The 23,547-nt window shown below is 37.5% G+C and overlaps 1 protein-coding gene across 1 annotated transcript in view; it reads right to left on the reverse strand.

Moving 5' to 3' along the window:
• Positions 1-2,723: 2,723 nt before the first annotated feature.
• The window catches only part of LOC125071959 (tetratricopeptide repeat protein 28), a 71,479-nt gene continuing 50,655 nt past the window's right edge, over positions 2,724-23,547 (reverse strand). Inside the window, exons 8-42 of the mRNA XM_047682409.1 lie at positions 21,681-21,926; positions 21,217-21,380; positions 20,428-20,503; positions 19,532-19,645; positions 19,170-19,389; positions 18,566-18,785; positions 17,611-17,884; positions 17,040-17,138; positions 16,680-16,796; positions 16,301-16,423; positions 15,993-16,198; positions 15,623-15,802; positions 15,259-15,403; positions 14,881-14,983; positions 13,215-13,351; positions 12,667-12,844; positions 12,140-12,257; positions 11,852-12,012; positions 11,307-11,405; positions 11,014-11,129; positions 10,567-10,682; positions 9,957-10,084; positions 9,282-9,482; positions 8,737-8,879; positions 8,321-8,428; positions 7,958-8,039; positions 7,382-7,479; positions 6,921-7,144; positions 6,188-6,352; positions 5,819-5,974; positions 5,496-5,599; positions 5,258-5,411; positions 4,636-4,787; positions 4,427-4,552; positions 2,724-4,249 (exon numbers count right to left, since the gene is read on the reverse strand). Coding sequence (XP_047538365.1) covers positions 3,060-4,249; positions 4,427-4,552; positions 4,636-4,787; positions 5,258-5,411; positions 5,496-5,599; positions 5,819-5,974; positions 6,188-6,352; positions 6,921-7,144; positions 7,382-7,479; positions 7,958-8,039; positions 8,321-8,428; positions 8,737-8,879; positions 9,282-9,482; positions 9,957-10,084; positions 10,567-10,682; positions 11,014-11,129; positions 11,307-11,405; positions 11,852-12,012; positions 12,140-12,257; positions 12,667-12,844; positions 13,215-13,351; positions 14,881-14,983; positions 15,259-15,403; positions 15,623-15,802; positions 15,993-16,198; positions 16,301-16,423; positions 16,680-16,796; positions 17,040-17,138; positions 17,611-17,884; positions 18,566-18,785; positions 19,170-19,389; positions 19,532-19,645; positions 20,428-20,503; positions 21,217-21,380; positions 21,681-21,926 — 6,243 coding nt within the window. The 3' untranslated portion in view covers positions 2,724-3,059. The remainder of the gene's footprint in view (positions 4,250-4,426; positions 4,553-4,635; positions 4,788-5,257; positions 5,412-5,495; positions 5,600-5,818; positions 5,975-6,187; positions 6,353-6,920; positions 7,145-7,381; positions 7,480-7,957; positions 8,040-8,320; positions 8,429-8,736; positions 8,880-9,281; positions 9,483-9,956; positions 10,085-10,566; positions 10,683-11,013; positions 11,130-11,306; positions 11,406-11,851; positions 12,013-12,139; positions 12,258-12,666; positions 12,845-13,214; positions 13,352-14,880; positions 14,984-15,258; positions 15,404-15,622; positions 15,803-15,992; positions 16,199-16,300; positions 16,424-16,679; positions 16,797-17,039; positions 17,139-17,610; positions 17,885-18,565; positions 18,786-19,169; positions 19,390-19,531; positions 19,646-20,427; positions 20,504-21,216; positions 21,381-21,680; positions 21,927-23,547) is intronic.

Below are 23,547 nucleotides of genomic sequence, written 5' to 3' on the forward strand. Positions count from 1 at the left end.
GGCCGTTGAAGCAGACGTGACCTAGAGTAGAGAGGTAGACGCAGCGCCGGACGCCTTCTAGTCAGGTGGACCGATAACCTGAAAAAGGTGGCGGAGAACCGGTGCTTTGGTGCACCTTGGGAGAGGCCTATGTCTAGCAGTGAATTGTGATAGGCTAGTGTTGATGACAATATGTAAACAAATATTCTGTTTTTTTTAATATTTATTATTTTGTTTTCGCTTTTCACTGGACATTGTTTTCAAACAACTTTTCCAGACTTCACTCTTTAGAGGCAATCTTGTATGAAGTCGCAATTTCGTGGTATTTAGAACGAGCGTATACGAAATTTTGTGTCTATACTGTTAACCGATGAAGTGTTCCTTTGTCTGGAGCTAATACTGCATATAAAATCAGATCGTGCATACTATAATAATACTTTGTAATCGGAACTGAAACATCATGCAAAATTTCAGATCCGTGGGATAATTGGGAGTTGCTCGAATTCAGCTTGCATGATTCCACTTAAACAAACATTCCTAGTTAAATAAAAAATATTCATAAAAAAAATTATAGTAGTATTGAAATCCATAACGAATCGACGAAAACATCTTGTAATTTATAATAAAAAACAAATGAAAATAACTCCAATTGTTTTCTTATTAGGTCCATATGGGTTGGTTTTCTTTTTAAGTTTAAAAAGACTTCAATCAAGTATAATCTTATTTAGAAAAAGACTAAAATCAGTACACGCTAGAATCATCCGTTACGTGAATTGATATGTTCAACCAATTGACAACAGACGGATAGACAAACGCTTTAATAATTATTTTAACGTGTTTTGTAAATCATTATTATAATGTAATGTAAATATATTTTTTATAACAGACAATAGCTTCACGAAACTTGTATGCCACATTGTAATTACTGGTACGCAATTCATTGTAATTACTAGTAATGGAAGTTCCTTTTCATTGGAATTCAATGTCAATTTCATTAAACCATATAATTACCGCTACGTACGGTGAGTTTGTGGACGGCTTTACATATTACGCACACACGCATACAAAATATATATAATATACGATTGTATTTATCTAAACAATTTATAAATGTACCACTATTGGGTTACCTCACGCTTATTTCATAACGCTGCTCCAATGCGAGTTAGTGGATACACGTGTGTCATATACTCATGCGACACATAATTTATATTCCAATCGAAAAAGGCATAAAGATAAACACACTTTAGATTTACGCATTTCATGTGATTTTCTAATAGGTGGCTTTATTGTACACTACTAACAGTTTTTGTTTGTCTGATTCAGATGTCCTTATTTATACTTCAACCCTTTTCCATTTAACAACTTATATCCATTTTAATTTTAAAATTTCGATTACAGCTTCGTTGTCGTTCAAAATGCCAATATCATAGATTATTCAATTCCTCGACCAATGATGTAATTATATCAGCCGGCAGACGTCCACTGCTGGACAAAGGTCTCTCCCGGGATCTCCTCAAAAGCCGGTCTTGCGTTACTCACAAACAGTTTCTTTCCGCAACTCTCACCAAGTCTTTTCACCTTGTAAGGAGGCCTGGCCACGCGTTTTTCGTTTCGAGGTCACCGCTGCCTGACTTTTCTGCCCCAACGGCCGTCTACAAGCTTTGTGCCCCACCCACTGCCACTTCAGTTCGGCTATTCTTCGGGCTATGTCGGTAATTTTGGTTATGATTTCGTCATTCCTGATTTGGTATTATAGGCAACTCCGATCATAGCCCGTTCCTTTTTGCGTGAGTATGTACTTCAATAAATGAATGCAATAAATTAAAGACACTAAGGTTTTTTTTTATTTAAGGTTGGGTATATGTTAAGGGATCTAATAAATGCGTGTTACCTAGTTCTGAAGAAACAATAATATCTCAATTCAATAGTAAAATACAATCGAATTTCCTCTTTTTTTCAGATCAAAACGCTTTAGCCACGCCATACCTGTACCAAGAGGGAGTTAAGTACGAAATAGATATGTGTGAGTATGGCACACGACGACGAGCGTAAGTGTATGTCCTTTGACGGCGGACCTCCGGTTGGCGCGGTATCCCCGTTTAGGCGTTGTGTTTCAATGTCGGTGGGTAGTTTTTACAAAATGAATAAATTATAAATAATCGTAAATTAAATCAAAAAAATTTAGCATTTCTCAGGCTTTTTTTCATATACAATGACTGGACTATAAATATTTATTAAGTTAACGATGTAGTTTTGTAGAAACACCATGAAGTTTGAAGCTTAATATTGTGCAGTTAGCTTGGTTTTCATTGCTTTTTTCTAAAGAATGCATTTTTATGGGTAAAACACTGAAGTGTTTGAACAAATGCATTTTTAACAAATATTTTATTTTTATGCAGCTGATAAATTTTTGGCCCACAATCTTAACTTTAAAGTCTCGTGAAAACGGCTCATCCAGCATAGACGCTCTCAATATATTAAGTCGCACCAATATTGGCTGACAAACACGTAGCAGAATTCCGACACACACTATTTTTCTCGCGATGTTTTTCTTTACCGCTGAACTGAGGATTATAAACACAAATTAAGTAAATGTTACTAATAGTGACATTGAGTGTAAACTCAGTGGACGTGAAATTTTAATCTTCGGTTAGGACTTACATGTACTAGCCGAGAAAAAAAATGATATTTTTAAATCAATAATATCAATCGAACAAATAAAACAAATTCATAACTTGTGCGAGTATTGTATTTAATTATAGTTACATTTTTACATAAAGGCTGATAAATGGCAAGAATTAGATTGAATACTATTCGTTATAAGGTACAAACATTAACAATATAATTAAAAAGAGAAATAAGCTAAAATAAATAACCTACTAAGAAAATCATAAATCGAATCGTTACGTCTAATTAAATTTAGTTACTCGAAGTATTTATATCATAAACGTATTTTTACAAAAATATACATACATTTGTGCAATCATAGCCGTTTGAAGAGTTTCAAATACAAAACAATAGCTAAGAAACTTTCGATATACAATAATGACGTCCTGTCATATTTATTAAGTATTTAATCACAATTTATTATTCGGTGGAAAGTCTAGTGTCGTATATGCGGGCCTAGCTCGCGGGACGGGGGGTCGACGAACTCGCGGGTGCGTCTTACCCCCCTCGGTACTAGCACTGATACCGGCTTCTCCCTCTTCAGGTAAGAACGGCGTTCTAGGGTTCAAGACTAATGCCTTATAACTCGAGTGCGAATCGGCTATACTTCGTCCATCCCCTTCGTCCCTTCTAGAAAGTTCAGAGAAAGGAGACACTGATCGTTTTTCGATTCCACTCGGCCCAGGATTTTCCTCTTTAGGTTTCAAATCGTAAACATTCTCCTCTTTCCTCTTCGGCTCAGTGTCTTTTTTGAATTTGTTCTTGCGTTCTATAATTTCAGCCGTCGTTAAATCTGAACTGTGAATGTCTGTTTCTAGTGGTGCGGCGGACAGCCATGGTCTAGAAGCACTGGGACTACACCATCGTTCGTCGGACTCACTCGTATCACCGAGTAATCCCAATTTCTCCAAGTTCTGTAGTAGCAAATTTTCACTGGAACTTGCCGCTCGCATCTCAGTCTTCGACTCCTCGGCCAGCAGAAGTTCCGCTAGCGGAGGGGCAAGTCCTAAGCCGATGTTTCTCTCGTGGTACACTTCGGAAATGGTCGGCGTCAGTTCGCCGCTCATATGTCTCACCTGGGCCATCGAGTCCCGACCGTTCGTTCCCATTTTCGGTCTCGAAGCCCTCTTTGACGTCGAAGGTTGATTCATCGCCTGATCGGCCTTATCCTCCTCGGTTCGTCGCGTCTGAGCCGAGGCGAGGTCGTAGAAAGCATCTAAGTACCTCTGGTGCGAGTGATCCGGTCGACGGCGGAGAACCGTGTCGTGGCCGGAGCTCTCCCAGTCAGAGTCGTCGGTCGAGGGAGGGCGTCTCGTGTAGAGCGTCCTGATCTTTGTCTGGTGAGCAAGCGCCAGGGATACGTCACGCGGGGGTGCGGAGGAAGTGGAGGGCGGGGCGGCAGGTGGCGAGGGAGTAAAGGCGGCGTCGCTCTCTCCGCGGTATCGGGGCGGGGGCGGCGCGGGCGGCGGGGCGGTGCGGCCGTCCGGCTCGCCGCGACCCACCTCCGTGCTGGAGCTGGAGCCGCGGACGTACATCGTGAAGGCGCCGCCACACGAACCAAGCGGTAATGGGGGCGGTGGCACCGACGAGACACTTTCCTCTGTAAAACAATGTTATTGTTTTAAGAATTGGATTATTATTAACAATACCTTGAAGTTCCCCTTTAAAACTGACGGGGGACTGCAGAAGTCAAAATGATACATTGCTATATGAAACATTGCTTTTTGTACATCAACGAACATACAATTAGTTCTAGCACGATGGAAAAATTACTTACGTCGATGCTGTCTCGGTGCTTGTTCGCCATCTGAATGTTGTTCCAAATCTCCGTCGTCGATGGATGCCAATGATTCAACACTAGAGCTAGACCCTAGGCTTAGGCTGCGCGGTGCTTCTTGCGTATCTATAGAAAAGCAGAGAGCAGGATTTAGTATATATTTAATAATAAAACATTTTGGACCAAATATTCTTGAAATGAATACTTACCAAACAAAGCAAGTAGTGCCTGTAGCACAAATTGTATGTGGCGTCTGTTAGCCGCTTTGCCAGTACGAAGTGTAACCTCATCTTGACCGACCTCTGCTAAGTCAAAGCCCAGCGACGCCAGCAGTTCGTGACATCCATTGACTCGCCACAATCTAAAATATAAAGATTTAAGTAAATTAATATCAGCAATCGGGTACGATGACATTTCTTTAAATGCACTATTATTACTCAAATACAGTTGCACTCCCTATGCACTCACTCTCGTCCGACCGACAGAATAGAAATCCAATACAGGACAGGATACAAATCGGATATCATTCACAGAACCAATGACGTGTTTTCTGAGGGGCGGGTGTGACGCAACTAAATTCCCAACTCAGATTACTACGAGTTTTTTTATTCGCCTGACCGATTATAATAAGTAGTAAAGGCTAAAGCGTTAAATATCTTAAAGCTACGCACCTAGCTTGCTTATAATATATATAATAATTAATATAAACGTTTTGAACATTTTAAAAATTATTATGTGTTAACAAAATAAGGATTGTTTGAGTTATAAATGAGAAGAAATGGGTCATTTATTCTATTGTTATGTTGCGGTTTAGATAACTCGGTTACTGACCTGACATTAACAGCAACTTCGATGGTTTCGGTTTCCAAGTTCTTGATGGAGAACTGAGATATGACGGAGCGAATCACGCCAATGATATCGTCTGCGACATCACCGCCGTTCGATATAAGTTTAGACAATGCTTGCAGCGTTGTTGGAGTCAATCCTGAAAATTCACACGTTTTCCTTTATACGTAATCCGTAATTTGGAAATTGTTTTGTTCATTTTATGTATTTTTTAATAACTCACCCAACAGTGCTTGAAGACTGGCAGAACATTGCGTTAATCTTTCTTCAGGATCACTTTGAGGGAAGAATACGCTTGAGGGTATTCCATTGGCCGCCGGTTCAAATCTGAAGCAAAATGATTAGCTTTTAATATTCGACCGATGAACTTCTCCATGTGGAAGTAGAGTAGATCAACTTCATCTTCCCGCTTACCGTAGGTAACAAAGATGATATTTAAAAAACACTCTTAGTTTTTTCTGTAAGACTAGACCAGGTAGATATGAATAGAAAGATCGAGGAATTTAGTGATTGATTATGGAGTATGACAATTTCAGAGTGACATACCTAAAGCCTACACTCATCAGAAGTTCTCTCCAGCCGGTTGCAGTGCCGGCCTTGTTCTCGATGCTCTTCTGCGTTGTATACATTGCGTTCTTCTGTCCTCTTACTATTCTTTGCAGGGATTTCTCTACCAGGTGCAGGCATACACGTAACGCATCCCTGGATGATTTTAATATTTAACTTTAAAATTGTGTTTTTGACCGTTTGTGATATTTTTTATTTATTAAGAATTTTAAACAGAAAGTTCGAAGGTATTGAAATTTTTTAAATTTGATAAATATCATTCTTACAATATGATTACTTATATTAAGTTATGCTTTAATTATTATCTGCATAATTTGGAGCAAAACGAGTATTTTTCTGTAGGCTCACCGACAGCGCTCGGGCGCGGCGAGCAGGTCGCAGAGCGCCTGCCCCAGCAGCGCCACCTTGTTGCTGAGGCGCACGTTGGCGCCGAGCAGCGCCAGCCCCGCCCAGTGCGCCGGGTGCGAGAAGTGCTTCGTGTGCCGCACCGTCTGCATCGCGTCGCCCAGAGCCCTGCGGGTGCGCGGGTTGTAGTACAGGCGCCACTGTACGGGCACCGGCAATATGAGCTACTTCATATTGCCAGTGCCACCTGATACTTACATCATTACTGCGCCGCCAACGAAATGATCTTAGTTGGCATAACCTTATGTTACATGGCTCATTGCAACGATGTCGAACGAACGCAGTTCTCTCTTCGATTACATTATTATGTGTATATATAAATCAAATATTCATAATATCTTAATTGTTCTCAAGGTTACATTTACCTAAGTATTATGGATATTTATTGTCAAAAGCGTGTCCACGTCAAAGAAATAATAACAATAAAATTTAAAAATAATCTTTACTAAAATTTATCTAACAAATATGATCTAGTTTGTATTTTTTGCTGTTATTACTCTTAATCATCTCACGCACACTAAGACATTTTGTAAGCACCAGCGTCATTCACGCACATGCCGGTAATATTTTAAAGTGGAGTGGCACCTCTTCATGAGTGAATAGTTCTATGTATAATGTATTTCGTAGCTTTATTTCTACTATGAGTCTAAAATGAAATGTATTGATATGATCTTACTTCGCGACTCTATTTCCTTGCAGCAGCGCCGAGTATAGGGCTCTATATAGTATCTTGGTGGCGGTGTCTTGCGGCGCCGGCCAGAGCGTGACCAGTATAGCCTGAGCTCCTGCAGCGAGGAAAGCTCTGCAGAGTTTAGATACGCCCTCGCCGGCTGTCGTTACTGATTCCGCGTCCTCGGAGTCTTGGAAAGCGGCACTCGACGGTGCACACGACAATACAACCTACATAATGTTTTTTTTTATTTTATATTCAATATTTATTTTATTCTATTTTAACTTAAAAAGAGATAATTTTATTTCTGTATTTTGCAATAAATAAAAGTCAAAGGGAAGGGTTTGTATTTATTATAAATGTCCAAGTTAGTGACTATAACAAAATATTGTACAATATTTATATTATAAATTCAATTTTCTGTTCGATTGAAAAGATAAACGAAAGTATAAAAACAAAACGCTTACCAATCTCGCAGTGATTTTCAAATTCATGATTTCTGCTGCCGTGAGCATGTATTCCGAAGCGGGCGGTAGCTCATCGTTGCTTGGCGACAGTTCGGCGTCTGGGTGTTTAAACATAGATATATGACTTAAAACATACATACAAAGATCAGCTTACATTGTATCACTAGTAAAACTACTTAAACTAATGACTACTGAGAATTTGCAGGTAATAAATGTTATTATATAAAAACGAGGTAGGTGAGCACTCGGTTGAAAACAAGTTGCTTTCGCAATATATTATGTATTAAATATCAGACACAATAAATAAATTAACAACGTTTGAGGATAATTAAAGGTTTAAATAAAACTGTATAAATAAAAACGAATGAGAGAGGGAAAAAGAAAGAGAGAGAAAGATCGCATGGAGGCGTAACGCGTTTTCCATAGAAAAATATTTATGAATTTCACTGTACTGTAATCCGCTTAAAAGAACATCGTTCCAATAAAATACCCAAATAAATGAGACAAATGGAATTATAATAATGATTCTGCCGCTAAAATATTAAAGCTAGAACCATGTCTCAGTTGTTTACTTACTCTCTTCCTCGTTCTCAGTGGATGTGTCCGCGGCTCCGCTTCCCGTGCTGGTGTTCAGCAGTCGTTTGGCTTGCGAGTCCACCTGCATACAAAACACAGATATAAGAAATCTAAAGTTATTTCTGACAACAGTATGTATGTTGCTTTTAATTACAAATATACTGGAAGCTTTAGTATCTTTTTGTTGCTTTGATATAAGAACTTGAATGGTTTTATACTATGTTCAGTCTACGATCAATAAACTTAAAGAAGAAACTAAATCTAATGTTATGTTCGGTGTCGAGGAGGTTAGCGCAGATAGAGACAGAGAGTGACGTTGTATTACACTACAGATAAGTAAAGTTATACATGAGAATAATTTACCACTTCTCCTGGACTGAGGATGATTCCAGGCGTTTTCCAACAGATATGCGTAGCGAAGTGGACACATTCTGCCTGTGGAAGTTGCGCTAGGACCGCTTCTTTTGACGCCTGTAACAAAAAAGATTCTTACTTTGATAAAGTGGGGGTAAATTATATTATTTAAAGAACACTGAGCAGACATTGATATCATTACTTATATTGTTTGGAATTGACTGAATCGATTGGAATGTACCCCCATCTATACAAAACAGAATTAGGACGATGATAGCAGATATTGTGGCACATTTTATCTTATCTCACTTGTTTTCTTATGAAATGTACTCGTAATTATTTGTACATTCATGAGGTTGTGTTTTAATAATTCTAAATCTACCGTCATTAAACGAAGTCGGTGAGGTGTGTCAGTAGTTTCCTACCTGGTAGTCGAGGAGCGGTGCCACCCGCAGCATGTCGGCGACCAGCTCGGCCTCCTTCAGCAGCGCGGGCGCGCCGGCCCAGCGCACGCCCGCCACCACGCAGCGCATGCCCGCGTCCGCGCCGCCCGCGCCCCCCGCGCCCCCTGCTGCCGAACATTCGTTTATTTATATGGACGAACGGGAAATTGGAAGTATCGCCATCCAGATGTCAGTTTTGCTCGTAAGATTCACGGTTATCTTGATATTAGTGGTTACGGTGTCAATATGAGTGACACGAAAATGGGAACATACTATTGGATTTTTGCAGTACACGGAGAGTAAGATGAAGGCCCCAGTAACAACATACACTGGTACTTAATTATTTTATGACAGATGGTCTTTTATGTGAAAATTATTATACTGAATCTATCGTTTCATTGCAACCGAGAAAATATCACGAAAGGCTTAAGTGTTGTCGTAAGCGTTTATTTCCATTGATTGCAATTGATAAGGGAATCGAATGAAGCATATTGTTGAATGAATGGCTACATAAAATATAAACATACCATGGTCGTGGTGCGCCTTGGCCCGCAGGTGGCGCGCGCGCAGCGGGCGCAGCGCGGGCGCCACGAGCAGCGCGTACCGCTCGCACAGCGGCTCGCCGTCCGCCGCGCCGCGCAGCGCGCCCCACGGACACGCGTACAGCGCGCCCTCCACCGACAGCACCACCTCGCGCCGCCCGCCGCAGCCGCGCCCGCCGTGGCTCGCTATAAAACCGCGTATTCATTTGTGAATATTTATTTGCTAGTAAAGCTAAAAAAGAGGCGACACGAAAAAAGTTATATATCATTAAATGACTAAGGTTTACATTTGTAAAAGATTATTCTAAATATTTATTGCTTGTAATTTAGAACTTTAATAACAAACACAGAAACACAAAAATTCTAGAAAAACCATGCATGTCACAATCATATTTTTTTTAAATATTTTTTATTTTTTTATTTTTCAACTTCCTGAAACCATCCACGCGTCCCACCCATTCAATCCAAGGAACAAAAAAAAAATCATCGAAAATGCTCCAACCGTTTAGGAGTTCAGTTACATACACACATACAGAAAATTAATACAGATGAAGATCCTATTTAGCTTCTACGTATTCAGACTTAACAGCGCCTTATTTCAATATAAAGTTTTTAAATGTTTTCGGAACATTTGTCGATTGATTAATCCAAATAGCCCACCGTGAGTGTTGTTACAAGAAGCTGGTAGCAGATCTTCGAAAGGTGCTATGAGCATCTGGTAGAGGGAGGTGAGGCAGGGCGGGCCTTGCCACGCCGGCTGCTTCCGGCGGGGGCCGTGCACGCTCGACCTGTGGGATCGGTTATCTTATAGAAAATATAATCTTTTATGACATGTCCTAAAATTAATTCTTTATAAAACTGAATTCCATATATTTTTAAGTAAAATATCTTTAAAACAAATAATACAGTATTTTTGATTGACATAACACGTGATAATTTAGAAAATATTTATAATTTGATTTCGCATCTCTGTTGCACTGATTACGCTTAGGGAAAAGTTATCGCGTATAATTCGTATTGTATTTGAATATTTATTCGAGATAAATATGATATTCATTGACAATAGTCAATGAATATCATATCATTTATTTACATACGACAAGCCAGCAAGCAAATATAAATCGTAATACATAATGAATAAAGGTCAATATTTTTCAAAAATGTAATCATAATGTTTTTGCCGTCCATACTTTCAAAAGTATTTTCTACTTCAAACTTTACCTATAACCTTATTAACATTTGAAAGGGAAGAGAGATTTCATATTCTGACCTCGTTGATCCTTGAAGGCTCGCGACGGATCCAGCGACGGAGCCGCCCACTGAACCCACACTGAACAGCGAGCTCAGCGAGTAGTTGGATGAATTCAGCAGGTGGTTGCGTGTTACCTAGAAAAAGTATTGATGTTTAGCAGAAACATCCACCTACCATCACAGCGAAATACGTACCAATGTCTTATATGTGTTCCAAATGTATGAGCTATACCAAAAATCTAGGAAAATATTTAATTTAGTAATTACATGTATATTGTAAGTATATTGGCATATATTTTATTTTACTAGCAAATATAAAAAGTTCCTTTGTTATATTGGTTTGCTCTTTGGAAAACCAATATCGTGGATTGAAGCAAAAATTACGGTTGTTTCATAAGAACGTGTGAATAGCTATAATCAAATGTCTATTTTGCGAGTGTCCTCTGCATTATGCTTGTATACTGACCATCCGGGCAAGTCCGGCACCGGGCCGGTCGTCGTTGTCGCAGCGCTCGTCTTCGACACGTGCCGTCCGGAGCCACGAGGACCATTCTTTGATCCAACGCTCCAGTTTTCCGCCACCTAATAACCATTATATTACTTATTTTATTTAATGATTTTATATAAAGTAAATAAATAAATAAACACGTTTATTTTTAATCAAAATTTGTCAAAATTAGAATGATGTAAAGTTATTTACTGTTTTATGACTTACATATAAAGTTGATTTATCACTTGTATATGAAATTTGATACTCACTTGTGTTGGTTTGTAGATCGTCTGGGCTTATGTCTGGGAGACTATTATCGCTATCCTCTGCCTGATCGAGTAAACATGCTTGATGGAATCTCAGGATACCTGTTCACAATTATTGCAACTTTAATTACTATTTCTTTATAAAATTAGCAAAATGACTTAAGTTAGTTAGTTAGTTAAACGCACATTTCACCAGAGTAGAATAAAGTCATATTTTTTTTCTTTAGGCTTCACCATTAATACTGTTATAGCATCTTAATAATAAGTATCATAGAAATAAACCTTACAGCTAAAATATTTACAAGATATTGGCCTCGAGTAGTGGATGGGCCCAAAGACCTGAAAAATATCTTTAGCCCAGGAAATGATTCAAGCGGGCACTTATACCTTCCTGAAGGCAAGTAGTTAGAACACGTTACCTTAAATCGTGAATAACATTGGAGTAAGGGCGAGTAAAAAATCTCCAAACCTTCATCTAAAGAGGTCCTCCTTTTTAGGTGAAGGTCACAGTCTGAGTCTGGATTTAGGTATCTTAATTCTATGCATACCCTTATGTGGTTGAAGTAGCCAAGCGTAGAGTCTTCCGGCAGCGATGCTGTAGTAAAGCACCGGCGATTTCTGCTTATTCACAACTTCGAGCACTTGTTCCACCGTGGACGGACACCACGGCTCCGGGCGCTCTTTAGCACTATCCTCAGTTAGGTTCCTACTGTAATATTAAGGGTCATTATTTAAGTGCACTCAATCATTAACATTTCAGTAGTGAGAAATGTATTCGTCGTTAATTATATGGTTTCCTTGTCATAATAAATGAATGCATATATAGTGGTAGTCACCTCTGCGCAGTGTGCAGTTCGAGGTTGGCGTGGCTGAGTGCGCCGGCCGAACGCTCGGCCGCCGCCCGCCCGCGCGCGCGTTCCGCCACCACCAGCGCCTCGTGGTGCCGGCCCAGCTCTGAGAACATTGGTTTGACATTTATGGAAGAACGAATAAAGTATCGAGATGTTACTTAGTATAGACTAGCTTATGTATACAGCTTAAACGCAAAATGGCATAAATATTTTTATTATAATATTCAAGTAACTTGCAGTATCTTAAAAATCATCATGACTGTATGATTGTTCTAAATTCAAAATCATTATTGACGAGAAGAGACCGCATCGTTTGTGATATTGTAAATAAGTGATTTAATTTTATAAAAAAAATGAAACTTTGAAGATTAAAAATGTTGTGAATGACGTTAATAAAGTCGTCTAGAAATAGCCTAGATATCCAGAATATTAATTACAAAAAAAAAAAAAAATCATACGAAACTTTAAAGTAGAATATTTAAAATGTTAGGAAACTATTAATATTGACTTACCGACAAGCACTCTCTGTAAGGCATGCTGTGTAGAAGTGTACAGTGCAGCTGTCTTCCGGTCTCGATGTTTCTCATATCCAGGTCCCAGGACTGTGAGCGCCGCTTGCAGTTGTTCCTTTGCTTCCTCCAGTTCTCCAGAAGCCCAAAGTGCAAATCCGAGTCTATGGCGAACTCGAGCCTGTGACGGTATTCAGCAGTTGATAAATGCAAATGGATAATATTAAAATACAGAAAGCTATTAACAGAACTGTTCTACTTCAGTTGATTTAGAAAATATTGAGACTAAGCAATATATAAATAGTCCTACGAAACTCATAATTTTGAAGAACATGAGTAATAGTAAGCAAATATTTCGAAAATTCATTTGGATGTTTTGCTGTAGTAAAATACTTTGTATGAAATAATTTGTGAAATCGTAATATTTTTCCTAAACATATTAGTCACTAATAAGTTTAAGATTACAAAAAAATCTCAGAGGTCAGAAATAAGTCTGCAACGTTCTTATAATTTTCCGTCGAATCTCGAGGTATCCAGCACGCTATAGCTACCTCCTCGTCACCGTCGGCGAGCCCCTCGGTGGCGGCGAGCGCCTGCCGCAGGTAGGACACGGCGCTGCCGCACGCGCCCATGGCGAGGTGCGCGCGGCCCAGGTCGGCCAGCGCGTGCGCCCGCCCGCGCGCGTCGCCTGCCGCGGGAAGGGGACGCACATATAGAGGCTGATACTTGTACAGACGTAATGGAATGCTTCGAGGTAAATGCGTACCCTATTTTGTATCCGATTTATCGACTTTATGAACTTAGCAACTGCTACTTTGTAACTGTCTCGAGCATTGTTGGAGTTAAAAATCTTTTGGTGCGTTATGAAAATTTTGATCGCACGTGCATCGGTGACATCACATTAACCGGCAAGTAAGCGTCAAGTCGCTCGAATTGGGCGATTTCCCACCTTGACATATCTTATTGTTTAGTGTAGATTACTAAAACTATTTAAAAATAGTTTATTTTTAATAGGCTAGTTGACAAAATTTGGAAATTAGTTTAAAACTATAGCTTAGCATCTATTTCACCCCAAAAATATACTATTTTAAGAAAAATAGGTTTTTTATGTTAGTATTTTGAGTTTTTAGAAATGAACTTGAAATTGACCGCGAAAAAGGCCAAGACTGTCATGGCGTCTTGAATGACGTCACACCTCGCGAAACAGCCGTGTTTGTGTATGACAGTCAATTGTGTTTTTTAATAAATAATGAATTCCTCGTATTATAAATACTGTATGGTGCCCCAATGTGAAAGTACAATGATAAAAACGCCAGACAAATTATTCATATACGTACCAAACAATAAATAAATACGAATAAAGTGCTTAAAAATGGCATGGAGGCAAGATGCTCTTATTTTGTCAACTAATTCCACAATTTATTTCTGTGAAGATCATTTCGATGTAAGTATTAAATACAACTTTATATATCTAGTTATAAATGTATCGTAAAAGAAATGAATTTAGCAAATATAATATATTACACATAACCTATAAAATGTTAGGACTAGAATAGCACTTTATGATTTGTTTGAGTTAAAATATTATTTTCGTTTTATAAAATGTAATAATTCAAACTCTTCTTATGTTTTTAGTTGCCAAATGATATGACTAATTATACAGAGTATCATATTATGGGTAAAGACACAAGTGCGCATGAAACCAGGTTGTATACCAACGAAGTTCGAATGCCAAGAAGATATATGTTGAAAAAACAAAGTTTGTCAATAATCGCAGAGTGTTTGAAAGATCCAGAACCAAGTAGTACCCCCAGTTTATCTGCCATAATGATAATTGATAGCAACAACGTAGCGTTCCGCGCTTGTTTCGCGAGGTGTGACGTCACGCAACTCTGATTGGTGTTTAATGTCACGTGATTAAATGCCTCATTTTGTCGATTTTATTTTCCAAAAATATAATTAATCTTTTATTATTTTTGTAGAAAAGTTGTTTTTTTATTTACTAATTATCATGGTTAATCATTAGAAACTCAAAGCCATCCGATTTATTATTAGTGGAAACAAGCCTATTACACGCACATTTTTAATGAATTTTAATCGTGTAAACAGTTATTAAATTTTAAGAAGTAATCGTAATATAACATTCTAGCTCATGTTAGATCCGGAGCTCATAAGTAGCATGACTCAAATTTGGTAGATAAGAAGGTAGTAACGTACCGGCGGCGGTGGCGTGCCGCAGCCGCGACTCGTGCCAGCGCGCCGCCTCCGCCTGCGCGCCCAGCGCCGCGTGCGCCGCGCCCAGGCCGCCGCACGCACGCGCCTGCGCACACGTAACGGTTATTCTTATATTAAATGTATATATTGAGAATCATTTTCAAGCGAAGGCTGCTTATGATACAAGTGGTAAACACATTTTATCATTAACATGGAGTGTAACTTGAACAACGTGTAATATTAAAAGATGTCTAAGTATAAAACAACCTGAGAAGATTAATAGATAAGCAAAGGATTCGATCAAAATCTTTTGTAAATATTTGTAGTATTATATGGGTTCGTAGATAAATTTCTGAGTCAGTTTGTGATGGGATGTGGTACCTGCAGCTGCGTGAGCCCCAGGCGGTGCGCGAGCTCGAGCTCGGCGCGGTGGTGGCGCACGGCGGCGGCGTGGTCGCCGAGCGCGTGGTGCGCGGCGCCCAGCGCGTGGCACGCCTCCGCCTCCATTATCTGGTTGTTCAGCTCCCTAAAGGACGACATACGTATGATTTTGATCCCGAAAGTCTGACCAGTTGCGCAGGTGATATTTAAGTGCACAGGTGTTTGCGCGAACAGACAGCACTCTTTATTCGCTCACAATCATTACCCATTGGAATGGCAAAGGCAATAAAAATTCAAGCACAAGACCCAAGACACTTAAATAAAAGTATAAATATGCATACATCTATTGTGTTTAAGAACTAACTTGGCAATGCTTTTCTGGTGTTCTAGACAAGATACGGCTTGCTCGAGGTTGTTGAGAGCGATGTGCAACGCGCCGAGTTCACCGTAAGCCTGCGCCTTCGCCTCTGGCACGCCCAGCTCGTGCGACACCACCAGACGCTTCTCGAGACAGACCAGCGCTTGTTGAAGGTTTCCGACAGATCTACAAATATTTAACAATTGAATACATAATTTAATTTTTTTTAATAGATAATTTAAAAAAGTTATAAATTATAAATATTCTTTATGTTGATTAACATTGTCTAAATTATTTTTAATTATATTTACCAGAAAACAAAGACTTTTATTATCGCAATTTCCTTAATGTTTATTAATTTTATTTTCCAACTAACTTGTGACTTAGTCCAAGACCTCGATACGCTCTTTCCTGTTCCCGTGTATTGTCTAATTTCAGCGCAGCGGCCAAGTGTTGCTCGTGATACTTGGCGGCTTCGTCGGGGTCACCGAGGGCGTCGTAGCAGTCGCCGAGCGAGCCCAGCGCCCGCGCCTTGTCGAGGTGACATGTCGGAGTGTTCACTCGCTCCAGGATAGCTAATTGCTATGTTCATATAAATATTTTATTATTAATTAAACATATATATTTCCCAAATAATGAATTAATGATTGTGTGTTGATGTAGATTTAAATAACAGGATCGTACTTGTTCTAAATATCCTATGGCGTCTTCATAATGTCCCATGTTTAGTTTAGCAATTCCAAGGTTGCCATACGCTTGAGCTTCGAGCGTACAATCTTGCAGTTCCTGAGCTCTTTCTAGTTGCTCCTACACATAATAAGTAAGTAGTAAATAGTTATTATTTATGAACATCAAAACAAAAAAAACTGATTTTCACCTTTATTCCACCGGTGAAGTATTTTTTTCGAATTCGGTGGTTAATTTCGGACAATAAGTAACTATACTACTACTGAATTAAAATTCTGACTTTGAACAAAAGTTATTTACAAATAAAAATAAAACAACATCCTTTGGGTGTTAGGATAAAAATCAGTGTAAACTTGGCTTAAAGACAAGAACTCACCCGATAGCACCGGGCGGCGTGCGAGTAGTGCCCGAGCGCCATGTGCACGGCGCCGAGGTGCGAGTGCGCGCGCGCCTCGCCCGCCGCGTCGCCCGCCTCCTGCCGCAGCGTCAGCTCCTACGCACACCATCGTTACCGTCGCACGCACACATGTATGAATCATAATAAAACTAGTCGTGTCTTCATTATTAATCCTATTTAGTGTAATTAAGTAGCAAATTGTTCACTATTATATCAGCCGGGAGGCGTCCATTACTGGACAAACGGTAAGGATCACATCAAGGGGGGGACCCCATTTTCTGGTTCGTAGTCGATCGTTTATTAAGTAAAGTAAAACTATAGAAATGTTGATTTCATTACCTGTGTGTGATGTCCTAAGGCTGCATCTAATCTTCTTTGCAATCTTCTCGCGAGTCCCAGCGCACCGCACGCCGCGGCTTCCAGAGATCGATCACGAGCCTGAATCATAAATATTTTATTATGAAGGGTGATCAAGTAAAATATGTTTATCTTTGAATTGCAAACATCTAGTTAAGGCGATGCTCGTCGTTGACAAGTGGTCACGGCTGACCGCTATATGGGGCGGTTGGAGAGCTCCATTTTTTTTTTAGTAAGCAATTAAAGTTGATCCCTAAAACACTTGGTTAAATTTATTTACCATGAATTATTTAAATTAAAGCAATACAAATATAAAAGAACCACTATAGCATAGATATATAAAATATCGAAATAGCATTTAAACTATTTAAATAATGCAATTAAAAGGAAGTTCGGGCTGACACGATCCCAATTTTCCAAGACCGTGCCACCTCAACAAACATTCATACTATGTATGTATATGTGATATAAATTTCGCTTAAAGAGTACGAAATTCGGGCCTTGTTTCTTTTATATGAGAGCTATTTACGAATCGATTTATAAAACAACATACTTGTCTAGCAAATCCGAGTTGTCTCTGGTACATCTTCACAGCCTCCTCGACATCTCCCATTTTTATCAGAACATCACCAATATTTCCAAGCGCTCTAAACTTTCCTTGCAAGTGCTGTGTCATGTGAGCTATAGCGAGGAAGTACTTTTGGCATTCCAGCGCTGTTTCCAGATTTCCTAAAGCAAGATGCGCTAAGCCAAGATTGCAATACGCACGGCCCATGTTCATTTTATCCTGAAGATCCTTGGCTAGTGATAAGTCTTGGTCGTAATATCTGGAATAGATAAATATATTTTTTTTTATGCTCCTTAAGACAAGACACGATTTATTCTGATTATTTTTTTATTTAAACTTAATTGTTTAAATTTAATACTGTTATAAAAAGCCATACATAGAAAAAATATTGTACATAATTATTTTGTAACATACGAAAACTGTTACTCCCTTATATAGATTATTTTATAACCTAGTTAGGACTGCACTTCACCCCTCTGATTGGAATTTAATTGTAAAAACCTCTCTAAAATTGAGCTGGGTATGAGTAGTTAAGTGAAATAATGTTGAATATAAAAAATATATGAAGCAAAACCCGTTTACATAATATTACAGAGCTATAAGCAAATAAATGTAAATCTATTGTTCATATTGCCATTTGAATATAGTATATTTTTACAGTAGGCAAACGAGGTTAACAAGCAAGTGACGTCATTATAAACACGACCAATCGGAACGTTTTGTGTCACGTGACAAACGTTTAAAAAAATGCATTTTTATTTATGGATTTTTTAATAAATTAATGATTATTTTCAACTTTACTTAATAAATAACCATTTTTTAAACTCATAATATATACTGATTACAATAATTGATACTTTATTTTTCGCATTGTCATATATATTGTGATAGTTTCAGATTTGGTTATTGGAGCTAATAATAAATGAGTGTTTTGAATTACCTGACAGCTTCCTTATAGTTTCCCAAGCAATAATGAGCATAGCCTAGGAAATGGCATGCCTTTGCTTCGGCAATTACGTCTCCCAATTCCTGCGAGAGCATCAGGTGCTGCTCGTAGTACGGGACCGCCTGAGCGAATTCTCCCCTCGACGACAAACAATTGCCAAGATTGAGAAGAGCGCACGCTTCGCCCGCCGCGTCTTTTAGTTCTCGTGCTATTCCTGTGAATTAAAATAGTGGACATTGTTATCGTGATGAAGATGTACTTAAGATATATATTTTTATTAGTTATATTTTTAGTTATTCAAATACAAACCAATATTATCTTATGACATTAGTGTTTTACAAAATTATGCTAATTTTAATTCCAATGCGTGAATTAGTTAATGCGAATTTATTATGGCTAAATGCCATATTTTTTCATATTAAAAGAGAAAGTTCTGAATTACACTGTTAATTAATATTTTTTAATTTTAATTTAGACATATTACATATAATATAATATTACTGCAATGAAATCAGTTAGTCGTAATAGTTATACAAGATATTTTTAATCCATTTTCAAATTAATATCTGTATTATAAACGTCTTCTAAATAATCTTACCTAAATGTGCTCTATAATGAAATAACGCCATATCATGGGCACCCAGAGCTTGGTACGCTACAGCCAAGTTCCCATGAGTGGAAGCTTCGGAACTCCTGTCGTGGACCTCTTTAGATATAGTCAGTTCTTGTTTATGATACTTGATGGCCTGTTCGTAGAACCCCGCTGCGGAGTACGCGTTACCGATGTTTCCATACGCTCGACCCATACCAGCTTTATCCTGTAATTATTTAATGAATATATTATTATTATTATTTGAATCCGTTGATTGGTCAATAATACAATTGCGATAAGATTTTGTAAGACTGATATATTGACTTATAAAATATTTTAATATACTAATGTAGGATTTTTATTTTTACTTGAAGTTGTCTAGCGATGGATAGATGAGCCTGATGCAATTTTAGCGCAGCGTCGTGTTCTCCCAGTAATTGATACACGATCCCTAGATTGGAGCATGCTCTGCCCTCACCGACCTGAAAAAATAATAATTTTCACATTAAAATCTAGCTAAGTGCTCCGCGCCATTAATTTAACTGCTCCGTTATTTAACAGGCACATATTAGTTCTACATAATTTAATAACATTTGAGAGCAATTTAATATTGATAGTATTGTATTTTTTTAATTGAATATATATATTTTTTAAATTAATAATTGTATAATTAACATATTCAGTATAAAGCAAGTGTCGTGTCAGCCGTAAGTAATATATTTTATATTATTATTATTATTTTAATTATATTATTATTATTATTTTAATATATTATTTTAATTTTGGCCTAGCTCTCACTCGCTTTTGTCAAAAGTGTCTGCAGTGTAACGTGCGAAAAGGAACTTCGTTCCAAAAACAAACGATGGGAAAACAAATGAACGAATAAGATTAAAGAATTATCATAGTTGTAATACGACTTATATCTTTTCCGAGTCGAATGTACAACATCGAGATTCTAACATTTGATAGAGTCGATAGCAGTTAAAAAAAAATTATATATATATATATATATTTTTTACTGTTTCTTGCTACCATTCCACGCGGTCAAGATTTATTCATATTTGTATATATATTTAAGCACTCAATGTTAGCAATTCTTAGGGAACTTAATCATCATTATTATACATAGATATTTATTACTATTATGTAAAATAATTGAAAGATACGATGGACACAGAATGCGAGATAAATATAATTATTTTATCTGAATATATTAAAGCGACGATAAGAGCAAGGAATTAGAAACAAAACGGATGTACAGAACCTTATCTCTAGCCGCCAGAGCGACATCAAGCTGTCTCTCGTGCCATTTCTTCGCTTGCGCGTAATCTCCCGCACACCTTGAGAGAATAAAAAGTTATCATAGGTAACAATCGCGTGTAGCTTCACAGTGACTGTCATTAAAATACATATTAATAACTTACAAAAAATTGTTTAATAAAAAAATAGTCTGTTAAGTCTCTATTGGGCTAAATTCTTCTTTCCTTTTGGATAGAAAAAACAAAATCAAAATCAAAATATACGTCGTTTAACAAACTATTTAAAGTAAAGCTACCACCGGTTCGAAATGTAGATTCTACCGAGAAGAACCGGCAAGAAACTCTGTAGTTACTCTTTTTCAACATCTAAAAATACAGTCATGTCAGTTAAATACAATTATATATGTATGTTATGTCTCCTGCCTGGAAGTCAACAAGCATTAACTCCACGCTATTTTATCATATATATATTTTTTTATCGAATAATATGTCCTCTTTACCAATGTATTTTTTACAAATGACTTCAATCTATAAAACAGCAAATTTAACATAATATATATTTTTTTTTTAATAACAACGGTATTTCTTAGATTCAATTCCTAATTATGATAAATATTTGTACAATATCGTATTAGCATTGAGGTGCTGCAGTTGTGCTAAGTCTTGTGTGTATTTGTTTTAATATAAATAAGATTACGTTCATTATTTAATCAAATTACTATCGACACTAAAATTATTAACAATTAAACTACATTTCCAAATTAATTCAAAATTCTTAGTAAAATTTTTTGTACCTGGCTGCGTGTCCTAAGCCCGCGTAAGCTCTGGCTTCGATTGCTCTGTCGCCTAGGTTTTGTGCCAGTCTTAAAACATTTTCGTGGTAAGCAATTGCTTGTGTGAAATTTCTCCTATAGTGATACGATGAGCCTAGATTTGAGTAAGCTCTTGCTTCTTCAACCTGGAAACAGTAATAATGCCTTTCGTGAATTCAATATAACAAGTTAACGACATCCAAGTAAATTATTTAAGGAATAATTGCCTAAAATTCTATCATCGGCGTCAAACGTAGCGTGCCTTTTTTGCTAAAACTTTAATTATGTATAATAATTACGATGAAGAATTCAAATACAATAAATTATAAGAGAACTAATTAATGTCCGTATTTAAAATAAAACAAAAATCCACGCGACTCAAACTGTAAACAAATTCATAATTAATTGGGTACATGGTAAAGATTTAATAAAAAAAGGATAAAGACCTGATCTCCGAGCCTCCTCGCTAATCTTAAGTGCTGTGTGTGACAATCCACGGCTGAATCGAATTCGCCCATAGCTAGATAAACAGCACCGACGTTGCCAATCTCTCTTGCCTCCTGCAATCTATCGCCCATCTGCTTGACGAGTTGCACGCATTGCTTGTGGCTCGCGAGCGCGTTTGGGTAGTCCCCGATGGCTGTGTAGACGTGCCCTAACGATGTCAGCGCCGCAGCCGCTGCCTGTGTGTCCTAGGCGTTAACAAAAGTCGTTAATGTAATTGTTATTATTTAAAAATATTGCTATTGATGTCCTTTATAAACGACGTAGATATTATCATATAAAGTACTAATTTTATATGCATAAATCGTTTTAACACAACGTTCACATTTCAAACAAAGAGTAATAAAAATTAAAAAAAAAAACTATTTTGCGGTAAACCGCATACAAAGTATATTTGGAAGTTACTAAAAAATACTTTATATTCGAAGCCGCAACGAATAAAATAAACGAAACGACTAAAAACAAATAAAAGATGATTAGAATGCATCGCATCCTTTTCAACGAGGAAATGAAGGATAAAGGAAAAAAAGGACATTCGACGACAGACCGCCAATAGGACCTTTGTCTCGACGAAATGAGATAGGGATGGGGCGGAGTGAACGACGAAATACAATATCATACACTCGATACATTCTAGTGTCGTATTCGACATTTCCATTAATTTAAAACATTAATATATTATAATTAAATCTATTTTTAATTACCGAATCGATTTAATTTCAAGACGACTCTTAATTAAATACGGATTAAAGTCGATAGCATCGATATCGACACTAAAGACCGCCCTAGCAAGTTACTCGGCCTGCAACAATCTAGCTAATTAAGTATGTGCAACATGATACGATAACGCAGTGATTTACATATTGACTCGATCTCCTTTGAATGTATTCCAACTATAATAGTGTCGAGTGTGTACCTCTTGAATTGCTGTCAGTTCGTATGGCATTCCTTTAAACACAGAGTCGGTTTTTCGCCGTGTCTAGCTTCGAAAGGCTCTTGTAACAATGCTAGAATGAGTCGTACGTTTATCAAGCTTTATGATATTTCCTTTTGTGTGTTTTGTTTCCCCGGGCGGTTATTTGTATACTACGCGGTATCGTGTCGGCTATTATAAAGAGGGTTGGCTACTTGAATTCCCACATATTCGTTTCTTTTTAAGTCATCAATCCCGTTTTACTGGAATGCATCTCGCTAAGAGTCCACGTCTGCTTTAGATTCAACAAAGTAATGTGGCGATGGTTTATGAATGAAATAAACATGCAGGCTTAACTTGGTCTCGAAGTTTTAATGAAAATTCTGGGAAATGTCGCTTGACTGTTTTCAGAGCGGATTCTTGACGTGCTTTAGGAATTAAACAAAGCAATAAAAAGGAGGTTTTAATTTTAATCCCGGTTTTGTTCTTATTGAAAAATAATATTATTTATAATCGATAATTGCATAGCATTGTTATTAATCCAACTTCATTATTTTCGTGCTGACAAGTTGATTTGGCGTGAAATGATGGATATTCATTTAAGATATCACGGGGACAGCTTCTTATTATTAAACTTGTTAACAAAATTTATAATGACTCTTTTATTAAAAAATGTTATACATCTGCGTAGATAATAAATGTAAAACAAAAATATATAGAAAATGATAACATTTAATTATTATTAAGCGTAATGCTTCTATATTGAATAAAGGAATTTGAATTTGTGTTTATTCAATGACCGTTTTTAAATAATTTATTAAGATCTTATGGAGAATATAATTTGGTACTTTACCAACACATATATTTTTATTTATTGAATATATAGATATAATATA

Source organism: Vanessa atalanta, chromosome 20 (genome assembly GCF_905147765.1).
Source record: "Vanessa atalanta chromosome 20, ilVanAtal1.2, whole genome shotgun sequence".
In the NCBI taxonomy this organism is placed as follows: domain Eukaryota; kingdom Metazoa; phylum Arthropoda; class Insecta; order Lepidoptera; family Nymphalidae; genus Vanessa; species Vanessa atalanta.